At 44.5% G+C, this 13,575-nt stretch overlaps 1 protein-coding gene across 3 annotated transcripts in view; it reads left to right on the top strand.

Annotated features, from left to right (window-relative positions):
- The window catches only part of GATB (glutamyl-tRNA amidotransferase subunit B), a 44,688-nt gene extending 39,557 nt beyond the window's left edge, over positions 1–5,131 (top strand). For all 3 annotated transcript variants that reach the window (XM_074589662.1, XM_074589663.1, XM_074589664.1), the window contains 2 exons: positions 638–772; positions 3,338–5,131. In XM_074589662.1, the coding sequence (XP_074445763.1) occupies positions 638–772; positions 3,338–3,466 (264 nt within the window). In that variant the 3' untranslated portion in view covers positions 3,467–5,131. The remainder of the gene's footprint in view (positions 1–637; positions 773–3,337) is intronic.
- The last annotated feature ends 8,444 nt before the right edge of the window (positions 5,132–13,575 follow it).

The following is a 13,575-nucleotide window of genomic DNA, read 5'->3' as shown; positions in this document are numbered from 1 at the left end:
GGGCTGCTGCCTTCATTCTGCTCGGCACTATTTTTCTTCTGCTTTGTCATACGTATCCTCATTACAGCTGGCTGATGAGGACTGGTAATGGGATGAGTTACCTGGGATTGGACTTGGTACAGTAGTCAGCTAATCGTCAGTTCCCGGGCAGAGACATTGCTCATGGAAATGCATTTTCTTACTGCTCTCAGGCAGTTCTTGTGAATAATGTGAGATGAGCGCGAGTACTGCCTGAGGGGCAGCCTTGCAGGCAGTGACAGTCTTTGCTATGGTGCCCCCCCTCCCAGCGAGGTACACGGGGGCTGCGAGAGACAAACTTCTTCACACAGGTTCCATCCCTGGTAGTAGCAGGCAGGCCCCGGTACTGCGGTAGGCTGCAGAGGACCCGTTGTGAACCATTAACCTGCACTCATGCAGAGTGAAAACGCTTTGTTTTATTTGAGGATGCCGAAGAAGAGGGAGGCTACAAGAGCTCTTTCAGCGAGGCACAGGTTTAAATCTTGGGTTTGTTCACATTTAGATAATCTGCTCTTGCTTTAACTAAAATCTGGCTTCTTGGGTAGTAAACTGAAATACTGCATGTAAACAACAGTGATAAGTCAAGACACTGACCTTCGCTACTCATTGTGATTTTCAGGTGCTTGCGGAATTGTGGAAGGGAGAAGAGAAGACTCCTCTTGAAATTGTTAAAGAAAAGAAACTTGAGCTGATACAGGATCAAAAAGAGCTTGAACAGATCTGCCAGGCGGTGATTGATGGACAAGAAAATGAGGTGATTATGATGGCGCTGGGAAGATTGTGCACTATGGCAGTCTGTGGCACTAAAAAGGGGCTTAAAATGGCCTTTTTTCTTTCTTTTTCCTTTTGATTGTCATTTGAGCTCTAGAGCCAGTATAGGAGCATTAAAGCTGCTGCTCAGATATTATCAGGCTTTTCTTCTCCTTTCTTATTTTACTAAATGTTATTTTGGAAATTGAAGCATACACAAAATGATCAGCAGAAGAAATTACCAGTCTGGCTAATATGCTAAGTCATTCTGAGAGACCATAAAAATTTAATGCAGGAAAGGAAAACTGTGCGGCTCTTTCCCTCTTCAGCTATACTGCCATTAACCTGATCTGGCCACCCGGCCACATAACTCTGATTTTTATGTCATCTGTTGTGATATCAGCGCAACACTGTTAAACTGTTCAGAAGCTGGAGATTGAAGTTATCTGCCAGCAAGGCATATATTAGTTATGGAATTAAGAGACTGTATCAGGGCTGGCAAGACAAAAATTTTACTTGGATCTGTCTCTTCGCCATGTTCCTGTCTCCCTCCACTGCCAAAGAGCCAAGTTGAGCTGGCTCTCCTGCCTGACGCTGGCTGTGGGGTGGGGAGGAGACGGACCCCCGTGGCAGTGGCCTCGGTGGCTGCAGAGTTGCTGTCAGCTCGGCTGTTCTGCTGCTGGGCTGTGGCAACAGTGCAAATGCTGTGGTAGGAGAGGTGGGGTTTGGGCTCTTCCCCATCGCCTTGGAAGAACATGCAGCGGTCTGCCTGGCTTGTGGGTCTAACAAGGTCTGAGCCAGGAAAAGGGGAAAAAAAAACCCGTGTTGATCATAAAGGGGAGGAGTGGGAAGGGATCTCAACCGAGTCTAAAATCTGCTTTATAAAATCTGCTTTATAAAAAGCAAAGTGAAAACAAGTGCTTATATGTTCTGTGGAGCAAAAATGTAAAAGCAGAAGTGAATAGCGTACTTCTAATATAAACATTGTCTAGATACATTTGCCATTTGGAAAAAAAACATTAACATCTTTTGAGAACAATACCACCCACCCCAGATCTCATTGGGGGATGCTAACAGCTCCGCAAGAGCTTTTGATAAAGAAAATGAGCTTGCAGTAGGTCGGCGTGACCTCCATCAGACTGACTCATTTGCAGAGCCTGATAAAAGTGCTGCTGTATTTTCAGACTGGCACGGAAGCACAAGTGTGGATAGAAAGAACATTAGAACTGATTGGGAAGTGCAGAAGCTGAAGGTCCGTAACTACACTCCCATTTCCATAATAATGCTTTTTCTGAGAATGTAATTCCTCTCTGTTTTCCACTGTTTTAGTCAAGCCAGATGCAGTAGAATGGCCTCACTTCCCTGCTTTTTCCAGGTGATCTTCTGCTAAGGCAAAAGCTGCCTTGAAGGCCTGCAGTTCATTGCTTTAAAGTGCTGCGAGAGAGCTTCCCGTACAAAAGAGTTAGCCGAGTACTTGACGGGAAAAAGAAAAAAGTGTGCCTTGCTTGTTGATAGTAACTTTCTTTAAAATGAACTAACTTACAAACAGTTGCTCGAGCCAACGCTGAGCACTTTATGAAAAATGCAGTGTCTGGATTGTTCTGTGCTCTGCCCCGCACAGGTCATTTCTAGCAGATCAGGAGTCGTGAGTCCTTTCCGTATTGTGACATTACAGAGAATATTTTAGTGTGTCAATAATTCGGATACCGTAATGAGTGGCAATATTTGCATTTGTGCTTGCTGTTGGCACAGTGGGTGGTTCATATGTTCGCAATCCTTCCCTTAATGTCTGTAAATATGACATCCTGTTTAATTGAAGCTATCGTGTTTTGCCCAGTAGCTCTGGCAATGTAGAGAATGTCTTCCCTGCCACACAAACAATATGAAGGCCAGAAGCTTGTCTTTCAGAGGTAACATCTCCTTCAGAAATGCATGGAAGTGAAATTTCCAGTGCTTTTTTCAGTGTCTTCACTTTTAAATACGGCCCTCGCTATTCTGTAGGTGATTGTGCATCAAACACTAGCTGTCTGATAGGAGGCCGTATTTCTGATCAGCTTATTAATTGCTATGTTGCAAAGGGTTCCTTGCTTAAAGGAAATAACATGCTGTTACAAAAGCACCTACGTCTGTGCTTGAAGGATCTCACAGATATTATCAAATAAGATTGTGACTCGATGCAAATTACTTGTTATAACTGAACAGTATATTGAGTAAAAAGGTGGATTCTATTAGCAAAAAGAAGTTCATCTCACTTCTGGCACTTCTCCAGGAAGGCGCTGTTCAAGTTGCAGACGCTGTTAAAATCCAAAAGTGTTTCTGACTTCCAATAAAAGCAGATCTTTCTATTAGTTGTAAGGCCCTGCTGCTGTAGGGACTTGCTGTTGTCTCATGGGAGCAGAGCAGGAGCTTATTGCAAAGCTGAAAGCAGTTTTTATAAATAACAGCCCAAAATACAGCATTCTATGACAATGGTCCAAAGAACAAAAATATTCATACCTTGGCTGTGAACGAGTGAGGACATCCAGTTTTCATGTAACAGTGGTGTCTGTTGTTTTGTTTTTCTTTAAAGGTTATGGCGATAAAGGCAGGAAATCTCAAAGTTCTAAATAAGTTGATTGGCCTGGTACAAAGGGAAACACGAGGACGATCCAATCCTGTTCTGGTGAAGCAATTATTAGAGAAGAAGCTGTCAGAGTAGCCGCAAGAGAACAACCACCCAAGTGTCTACAGAAATCACGTGCTTCGTTCTGTCTAGTTCACTGCAAATGAACTTCGGTGCCTCCTCCTGCATCATCAGGATTGTTGGTTGTACTCCAAGCGGCATTTCGTCCTAGCCTTCCCTGGACGCAGCAGCCAAAGGCAGATGAGCAAAAGACTAGCAGGAGACGGAACAGTCATTTGCATCTCCCTCCCTTTGTCGTGGCATTCAGAAATGTGATTTCCACACCGCCACGGGAAGCGAGTTCCTGGGGGTGTCTGTGAGTATGCAGAGCGCTGGAGCTCTGTGGGTTACGTTTGTAATAAAGCGAGTGCAAACTCAGCTTTTCTAGCGGCCTTGTTGGGAGAAGAGAAGTTCACAGCTCTTGAATGCAAAATTTGATGGTGCACACTAACAACTCATTGTCAATTAATGGGAGCACACTAGTAACAATGATTAAAACACCGAACAGTAATTAAGAAGACAATGTGTGCCTCCATGCCTAGCAGAAGGGAAAAAACCATCCGCTGCTATCATTCTCCCTGGTTTCTGAGGGATGGGGAAAAGATGAAGTCCCGAGCTGCTTAAGTCAGTGCCCAAGGCTAGTGCCACAAACAGGTGTGCCTACAGCTAAGAATTAGCGTCAGATTGTTTGCTCGCCTTCTCCTTGTTAGGTGCCCAAACATCTGCTTTGCCTACTCACAGCTCTTTCACTTCCGACGAGTGCCTAACGGATGGCTGCCCGAGCGCTTCCCAGGTTCACATCCCAGTTTGGCCCACGAGGTCCAGCGTAGCAGACTGCCGCGGTAGCGTGCTTCTGCCGGCCCTGCACAACCCACAGAGGAACACGTAGTGCAGTAGCTCAATAAAGGTCCCATTTGCCCCGATTTGGTTTTTTTTTTTTTTCCTCTGCTGCTGAGAACGTGACCCTGTGTTACAAAGGCCCAAGCCCAGGGCTGCACCCTTCTCTGGCATGTCGCTTTCTGCTCTCACCTGGCACTGCACCCTTTCATGGAAGAACGGAACGTGCAATTTTGGCTTACCAAAACCGAGCAAGGTTCCAGGGTCTGCTGGACTATTTAATCCAAGGGAGAGTTTTATGCTGGTTGGTTTTTTTTATATCTTCCATTTTTCAGCGCCTACCTTTAAGTACCCACTGAAATCCAGAGTCCTAGACTTAACCTCCCAGTCCCAACCCACTTTAGCTGATCAAACTATTAACAGAAAACACAACTAGAAGCAACCCATCAAATTTACATTTACTAGGGAAAGAAATCCCACTTAGTACCAGGGGTTTGAAATTCTTAAATCCCTTCTGGAGGCTGCTAAGCCGTGCATTTTAAAGATCACATTTATCCCAGACGTCAGCTGCTTTTTCAGAATTGTTCTTTAGGCTATGGCTGCAGGGCAGATGTTGTCACAGGAGTGCAGCGGGTCTGGCCCTGGGACTTCAGTCACCTTTTGCAAACGCAGTGCTTGCAACACTAGTTCAAACTCTGTTGATGGCAGTTCATTCTCGTGAGGAGTAGTGCTAATGTATGACTCGGGGAGAGCGTTTCTGTACAAACTGGCTCACGGTTCAAGTGTGAACTCTTAATAGAAGGAGAAAAACCCTGTGGTTTTCAAATACATTTAATGAATAAAATGTATACCCATTGTTCACATAAAAATAACTTCACAATTCAAATGTCATAGAGCTGACAAAAAGCAGTAACATGGTTGCAATCAAAAACTGTGACCCTTAAAAAAAACCAAAACCAAACCCCCCACAAAAACCCAAAATCCCAAACGAACCTCCCCCTGATTTTCATGTAACCTGACCTTCACACAAAGGCTTTTACTATCACTTTTCACATCATGAGCAAGAAGTACCATTTTTACTTAGTGATGTGAGTTTTCAGGTAAGTGTTCAGTCAATAAAGGTTTAGATTATGCAGCAAACTTCAAATTTTACAATTCTGTTCAACTCTTGCCATGGCAGCAAGAAACGAAAAGGCACAAGGGCTTCTGCATGAAATCTGGAACCTTAATTTAAAGGTACTCCCTCAGTTGAGAGAAACACAATTGTTTCCAAAAGGTGCTCCTCCAAGGTTAATGCTTTTTGCTGCCCAGCTTGATGCTGCTGGGCTGAGTTTCCCCTCTGCTGTAGCGTGTGCCTCTTAAAAAAGAGGCGTCGTAGGTATTTGGAAGAGCAGTAATTAAGCTGTATTTGAAAGGAGGAAGCATCTCCACTGCTGTACTGTGGTTACTGCTGGTAGATGTCTTTTTAACAGCTACTTCTTCTTAGCCACTCTTTTCCTACGTAATTACACTTTGCTAATACGGTACAAAATCTGTTAAAAATCATGAGCCAAGCTCAAGATGAGTACATCTTTAAATGGATGTACTGTAAATCTCCATCTATTTTCACCTCTACCTGACAGACACAATGGATAACAAGAAAGATTAAAAAGGGATAACTGTAATATTCTTCCCCTTCCAGGGAAGGGAAAGAGCAGCTATAGTCTATAAATTTTGCACTATATTATGAAACAGTCACTTGTAAAATTTTTAAAGAAATCTTTTGCAGACGCACACAAAATGTAAATTTCTTTCTGATAGAAAAAAGTGGTTTGAATCAAATGAGAGCGAGATGATGAATCTTTTTAACAGTTGTGGGGCTATGAGCTACCAACTTTGAAGCGGTGGCAGCTGGCAGCGCTAGGACCGGGAGATAGGAGAGCTCAGCAGGGCCGGCCAATAGTGCTCCCACTGTGGCAGCCGGCATTAAGGGGCTCCGCAGTCACCTTACACCCATTCCATCCAACCAATACAACCAAAACACCGGATCCCGCTTTGCCTGCCAAAAGCCTGATAGAGCAGCCTAAATACAACCACCACCTTCCTCTGTGTCCTAAATGGGGCTAAAGGCAAACTCTAAACGCTCCACAGGAAACTCCATCCCGCACAAACTAGCCTGGGTTTATATTCGTGTAGCAGTAGTTGATGGAGCACATTAAAAGACAGAAGCAGCAGCCTCAAGGAATTCAGTATCTGCGATTGTCAAGACAAATACAAAACTCCAGAGGACAGTGGGGCCGCAAGGTAAAAGGCAGAGCCCCCCGATGAAAGCGTTTGGTGTCAGAACGTGTTGCAGACCAGGAGGCTGTTCTGAGCGTGCTTGTACGGAGGCTAGGAACCGAAGAATTAACATTGAGGCTTTGACCCCAACTTGCAAGTCTTATTTAGCTACAAGAGCGCTCCTTGGTCTGCTGATTGCAGATGCCATCTGTGCGACAGCATTAGGCGGGGTGAATTAAGGACAGTTCCGTGCAGATTTTCAGCGGTAACCGTCCACGAACAGAGGGCCAAAGAAAATGCTCACAAATTAAAAGCTGACACCAGACGCTGTCATGACAATCTCGTCTCATCTACTCGTTGCTGGAAGTCCTTTAGGAGGTCACTCCTGAGGGTGGAGAGATGATACTTACTATCCTGTATAGCTGAAGTATCCCATATCCGAGGTTGCAGAAAAGGAGAAGAAAGTTGTTTAAAAAGATGCTGGCAATGCTGAAGTAGTGAAGAAAGAATTTCTAGCCCTCAGCCTCGGCTCCAGAGTTTAATTTTAACTGTGTTAAAAATAGAAGCATATGATAGGAACCTTAACTAAAAAACTTACAGCTAGAGTATTCACGCTGTGGTTTCACCGCGGCCCCTTTCCACTCCATTTTTGCGGCGTGGTGTCGGTGTACTGTAATCTTCTCATTTCTGTTCTGAGCACCTCTCTACCTACGCGCTGGCACAACCACTGACCTCGGCAGCACCTTCGCAGCGATTTATGGCCTTGTGGGTATGCTCAACATGGAGAGTGTTTGGATTTCTTCACGTAAAGAAAAACAAATTGGGTGTTTACTCAACTCCCTTCTCAAACCGTGAGGGAGAAGAGGGAATAGCATGCTGGTGGTCCTTTTGCCCTTGTTGCCTGCATCTTCCTCGCAACGCTGTTTACAAATACTCCAAAGTTCATTGATTCTGCTTCACTTAACGGCCACATAAAACCAAGTTAGAGCAGGTAGGAGGTCAAGAGTTATTGACCCAAGTGCTTAGCAGCTTACCTGCATTGGGTTGGATGTTCAGTCATCCCTGTCCCCCCAACAAGCTGTAAACTTTCCGATAACATACAGAGCGAGAATTCTATTGCTAAACAGTGTGAGGAGGACAATAAAATAGAAAATCCTGAATTGTCATGACCTGTGATTTGCTGTGCCTTTTTCTGCCCATTGCGATAGCAAATTCAAACTCCATCTAGCAGAGCTTCTGGACCAAGCCAGATCAGTAATTAGGGATTGACTGCAGCGGGAATAGAAGACCTCCAGGAGTTCTCCTTCTCTTCTGACTCCGCTCCAACACACATCCCACATCAGGCCGTACAGCTGGAATTTTAACTGCAATAAAGCAAATCTACAGAAACGTTCAGGTGCTGCCATGAGGCAGCAAAGATGCAAAAGAAGGTAGAGTTTAGTGAGCGGCGCATGGTCCTAATGAGCACTGATGGTGTTCCCCCTAGGACTGTCCTAGTCCCAGACGCTTAAGAGCTCCCGTAGGGTGTACAGGCGTTTCACAGTTCAGAGCACTTGCAGATATTGTACATATAGATGGAGAGGGAGCCTGACCTTTGCTGTCCCTCCCCTTTATCTGTGTGTGGGAGGTCCAACTCATCTGCTGGCTTTCCCCCCAAAAAGACTGGTGACAGCCGTGCCAGACCCCACATTACCCCAGCACCTACACGGACAGCCAATAATTTATGCCACATCCATGGCCTTGTCATTGCAGCCTTGGAGAAAGGCCCAGAGCTGGGTTCAGTACTTGGAGCTGCAGAGGTTGCACCACCGTGAGCTAATCCTAACAAGAGCACTTGAAGGCCAACAGTTTCACTGTAGGGAGCGCTCCCCCACGCACAGGCATTTTGTGTAAGCACAATGCAAAAGTTCTGACATACGGTTGCACCAGCCCCAGCTTTAACTATCTGAAGCATTTACACCCACTGAGCAGGCATAACCATCAGTAAGTTATATTTTACCTTCTCGTTTCTAGAGCTCGAGAGGCCGTATTTTCAGACTGGTCTTAACAGTCCACTAGGTTTTTCACACTGAAGCTCAGAAACCAATGTTACTACTCTGGAGTTTTAAAACAGACACGGGTCAGAGCTGCCAACAACAAGCTGCTCTTGGACACCGAGAGACATGAGTCGGCTCAAGGTGCAGCAAGGGATACCGAGACCTGGAGCCACCCCCTCTCCTTTGAGGATGAGATGGCATTTTGTCTGAGCTCTGGCCAAACTGACACAGCAGCAGTGAGCTGGACACAGTTTAGTTGTCTTGGATTTGATTCGTCCACGTTCTTTTTTGGTCTAAATCCAAGCTAGTTATTTTTAAAGTAGACCGCGATAAAACACAGCTGCTGTGGAATTGACTTCGTCAGAAATGTAAGTTTGCAGGTATTTAGTCCACAATAGGTAATTGTATGTGGGCAGTCTGCCGAAGAGCCAGAGAAAGTTACTTGGTTAAGAAATGCAGCCTTTGCACAAAAGTTCCATCAGGGCTTTTAGCCCAGAGACTTCAGTCTTAATTTAATCCAGCTGCCACACAAGAACCATTATAATCAATGAACAAAAAGATTTGCACAGTCAGCACTTTAAGTACCTACATATTTGAGAATCCAAGTAATGCTCCTATTCATAAGTAAGAGGCTTCCAACTGAGCATATAACAAATGAAGTACATTGATGCTGGGCCGCAATGTGTTTAGGAAAGCTGGGGGCCCCTAAAAAATAAAGTATGTTTAGTCAGAGCTGGCCTTTCACCGCCAGCAGAGTCACTGAGATAGCGCTGCATTCTGTGGCTGTCTTCAGCCTGACAGCTGGCATCGCCGGCGTATTAGCTGAATACCTATTTATGCAAGTCTGACACCACCTTAACAGGGAGCAATTTTTACCCTCTTTCGCACGGTTTTGGCCCAAAACATTACATATCAGCGCTACCCACTTGGACAGTTGCCATAGGACACTGGCATATTCGTTTTTCAAGTTGGCTATGAGCTTTTTCTTTCTTCTCCCCAGCAAATCAGAGCAACACGAATATAAATTCTTACCGCATTTCACACGGAGGCAAGTGCCCCCTGCTAATCTGCGGTGTTTTACCGTTAGTTTGCTCATTAACGTAAGCAGCCCGAGTGTCATGTACCCTCCGTTTCTGCTGATAATGCTCAAAAGGTGCAAGGAAGACCATACGGTAATTATCTAAATCGGATCCGGACACAGAAGCAGCATTACTGTATTGTGTCAGAGCTATCTGAGCGAAAAGAAAAGAAAGAGGAAAATCCCAGTATTCTACCCATAACTGCAGATGCAGTTTAAATGTTACAAATGTAATAGGAGCCGTCATAAAAACTGCAGGCATGACATAGCAATTTCAGTAAATACAGCACAGTAAATTGCCTATTAAATCAAGCTGCCCTCAAACAGTAGCTGCGGCTACAAATTCAAATGATGCAATGACATAATTTAACTGCACGAAATCACGCCGCTCCCATCCTTTTCTTCCTAAATTTTGGAGGAGCTAAAAAAACCTTCCTGAAGCACAAAACCTTCTGTGAGGCTTAAGCGGAGTGCACAGAAGGGTAGGGAATGCTTACGCGCTGTGCTAGATGGTCTCCTTCTCTTGGTAAATAGAACTTAACCTCTTGAACTTAAACCCTTGGACTCCGCGGGAGGCAGTAAGTTTGTTTGCAAATATTTTTCTCTGAAGGAGTGAACGGACCGCTTGGGCATTGTGCCCAGGCCAAAGAGCAATTAGGATGGCACTGGTGGTGGCAGCAATGCTGTTCAGGCTTACAGCCTGGCCACTCCTGTTCCCAGGCCAAAACACGGCCCCCGCCGATGTCCGGGGTCCACCCCAATCACAGCGTGTTTTCTCCCATTCTAGGACATTTACTGATCTTACTAAAAAAAAAAATCAAATTGCATCCGAAAGGCGAATGCACCAAGCGGGTAGGGCAGCACCACACCACTGTATCCATCAGACTTTTTACAAAGTGAGAAACCCCAATGAAAGAGGAAATAAGTAGTTTCTGAAGGGGATGCTCTGAAGGATGCGTCTGGGTGTGCTGGCGGGAGGGACACGCCCGCTACTGGGAATTTTCTCATCTCTATGGAGCACAGCTGAGAACAGCAGCTCTCGGTTCTGTTCTTCCAAACCAAGGTCAGAAGGTACCTGGACAGAAAAGGCAGTGCATCTCTCACATCCCAAACTGCAATACCAACAACTTGATCTCATTTGAAATCCCGTATTTTTCTTTAGGGCACAAATGGAAAATGTCAAATTTAAGAAAAACGTCTAGGATACAATAATAAAAAGGCAGTAATTAGGGCCAACGACACAGCACATGAATTGCAACTGACTGCACATATCCAAAGATCAACACGTGCAAAGGGTGATGCTGTTTTGAATGAAAGTTGCCGAGCGCTTTAGCCCAATTAATACAAACTGTGTGTGTGTGCACACCGAGACTAACCCACAGGGCACCCAAAAAATTGTTGAAGGTAAAAGAGAATGACCACAACTGTTTTAAGACACAAAGTGTTTACTTTATAGGTAGGTTGCAAAAAAAATAGCAGGTTGAAGTTGCCATAAAGATTCCTTGCTACAGCATAACAGCTTAAAAACACACTCAAAGGCCACATCGCTCAAAATGTGGCAGTCATCGTTTGAAACATCTAGCAGGAGACTGGACTTTGGTATCATGGAGCCACCACCTGCAGGTTTTGCAATAGGTCTGCCAACCCCAAGACACTTAATTTGTGAGCGATGCAGAGACAACGCGTGGAAGAGGGACTGCTGTGGTCACACACACGCCTGAGGGTGGGGAAATCCAGACCATGGCGCACTTCCTTACTCTTGGAAAGAGCAACACAACACCGTGTCTGCCAGGGGCCAACTTGGCCGGAGCACAGCTTGGACCAGAAGCATATGGGTTTTTTTGGAAAAAGACGTATCATTGGTGAGAGACGGGATAACACTTCATCTAACTGGAGGGAAGAAGCTTATTAAACAAGCATTTGGCTGAAGAACTTACACGCACAGAGGTAATTAATCTCAAAAGATCAACATTTTCAACCTAAATCACAGGTTCTGCATTTTGAAGACAGGAAGATGCACTTCCTGCCAATATTTTTTTCGCTGGGTGCTGGCCATTATGCTCCTATCACAACTAAGACACAGCTGCAAGTCTGATGCAGCTCAGGAACCAGGTAACAAAGTTACGGGTACGATCGTCACTGGTAGAGTCCTGAGCCAGGGTCACTGCACTCTTCCACCTCTTCCTTTTGGGGACCTGAGAGACGGATTTCCCATTTACGAGGGGACACTGTGCACACACACAGTTGTGACCTTCCAGCAAGAATTCTTCCACATGACTCCAGATTTCAAAGGCTGGCTTTATCCTACCGCACGTAGAGCATAAGCTCTGCTACAGCTTATGAGGTAAATCCTCCACTTCCTCAAATTTACAGATGCTTTTTTGAGCGGCCCACATTTTAAAATCCCCACGTAGCTTAACAGACCTGCTGAGATGAAACTGCTGTGAATTTGTACATTTGTTGAGAACACCAGGTAAAATTAACAATCTCAAAAGAAATCCCTTCTACCCAGCAAATAAGATTCTTGTTTTAGAATAAAAACAAGGGAAGGGACTGTTCACATAGTAACTTTACTGCCTTGAGCATGGGTCTGCAGAATTCTTTATTTAAAAAATAAATAATATTTTTCATTCCTTTTTTAAAAGTCCTTCAGAAAAATGACTGAATCGCTTCTGCAACTTAGCACTTGTTTCTGAACTACTAAAAGCTACCTGATCACACTTATTTGGTACTTTTTCTTTTGCTCACGTGAAGTTCCTCCCAGAAGAGGTGAGGAGCAGAGCAAGCACTGCCCCTGCATCCACAATGCCAAAACACTTTCCACACACAACACTACTGAGTGCCTTCAGGCCAGGCCTGCGAGCACAGCATGAAAGACAGCACTACTGGTAATAGTGGGAAAGGGGAGTGGAGAAAGAAACCACCATTGTCCTAGGACAAGTTTAAAAGAAAAAAAAAAAAAAAAATAATCTTAATTCGTTCATCACCCATTTACAACAACAACGCAGGGGAAAAGAGAAAAATAAAGAGCTCTTTTAAACCTTTATAACTGAGATTTAAGAAGACACTGCCAGCCTTGGCTTCAGATTCTAAGGAAGCTTGTGAGGTGAAACAGGGCCATGTGGAGATCAGTAGATGACTTACAGGATGGATGATGCAATCATGCCTTAAAAAAAAATAAACAAGTTAGAACAGAAAGCAAACCAGAGAGTCAGCTAAGAAGCACCCAGCCATCATGGAAGTGAAGACTGTACAGCAAACAAGGGAGGATGCACCCAGAGAAGTTCTTGAGGTGTCTCTGTTAGAGGTACACTTTGGGATTGTTTTTTTCCTTGGAATAGCCTACAGCATTCTGACACGAGGAATGCATCTCACAGCTTGTAGATTAAAGGTATAACTTTTCTAAAGCATCTAAAGGATTTAGGAACCTAAATTGCACTGCAAATTCCACGGGAGTTTGATCTGTAATTAATTAGACTCCTCTGGGGTGTCTTTGTTTTTTGTTTTTAAAGTGTTCTTTTCCCTTGCGGTCTCTGAGAAAGTGTGTTTCAAAATCAGGACGTGATTAACTGGAGCATCCCATATTACAGAATTACAACGAGCAGGAGAACTGATGTATGCAAGTGTTATTTCTTATTTCTGTTTCTTCATATTTCCTGGAGTCACTTTTAGTTTCTTTCCTGGACAAAGGGGTTTAAGGCCTTCTTGAACTAAGCCCCTCGTTATGTAGCCAACTACAGCACACTGGAAGCACAATTATGCTACTAAGATAAGATGAAATGCAGTGATGATGTACCAATTCATCATGTTTGGGTTCTCCTAATGAAGCCCATTACTCACAGAACAGAATTTTCTCAAGCATTTAGTCACCAGACGACAGCTTTCCCTGTAACTCCTTCCTTTTCTACAGCTGGTGAATAGTCTGGTCCTCCCCT

Source organism: Larus michahellis, chromosome 5 (assembly GCF_964199755.1).
Source record: "Larus michahellis chromosome 5, bLarMic1.1, whole genome shotgun sequence".
Lineage (NCBI taxonomy): Eukaryota > Metazoa > Chordata > Aves > Charadriiformes > Laridae > Larus > Larus michahellis.
Note: the sequence above shows the minus strand (reverse complement) of the source record. Positions and strands in the feature narration are given on the sequence as shown.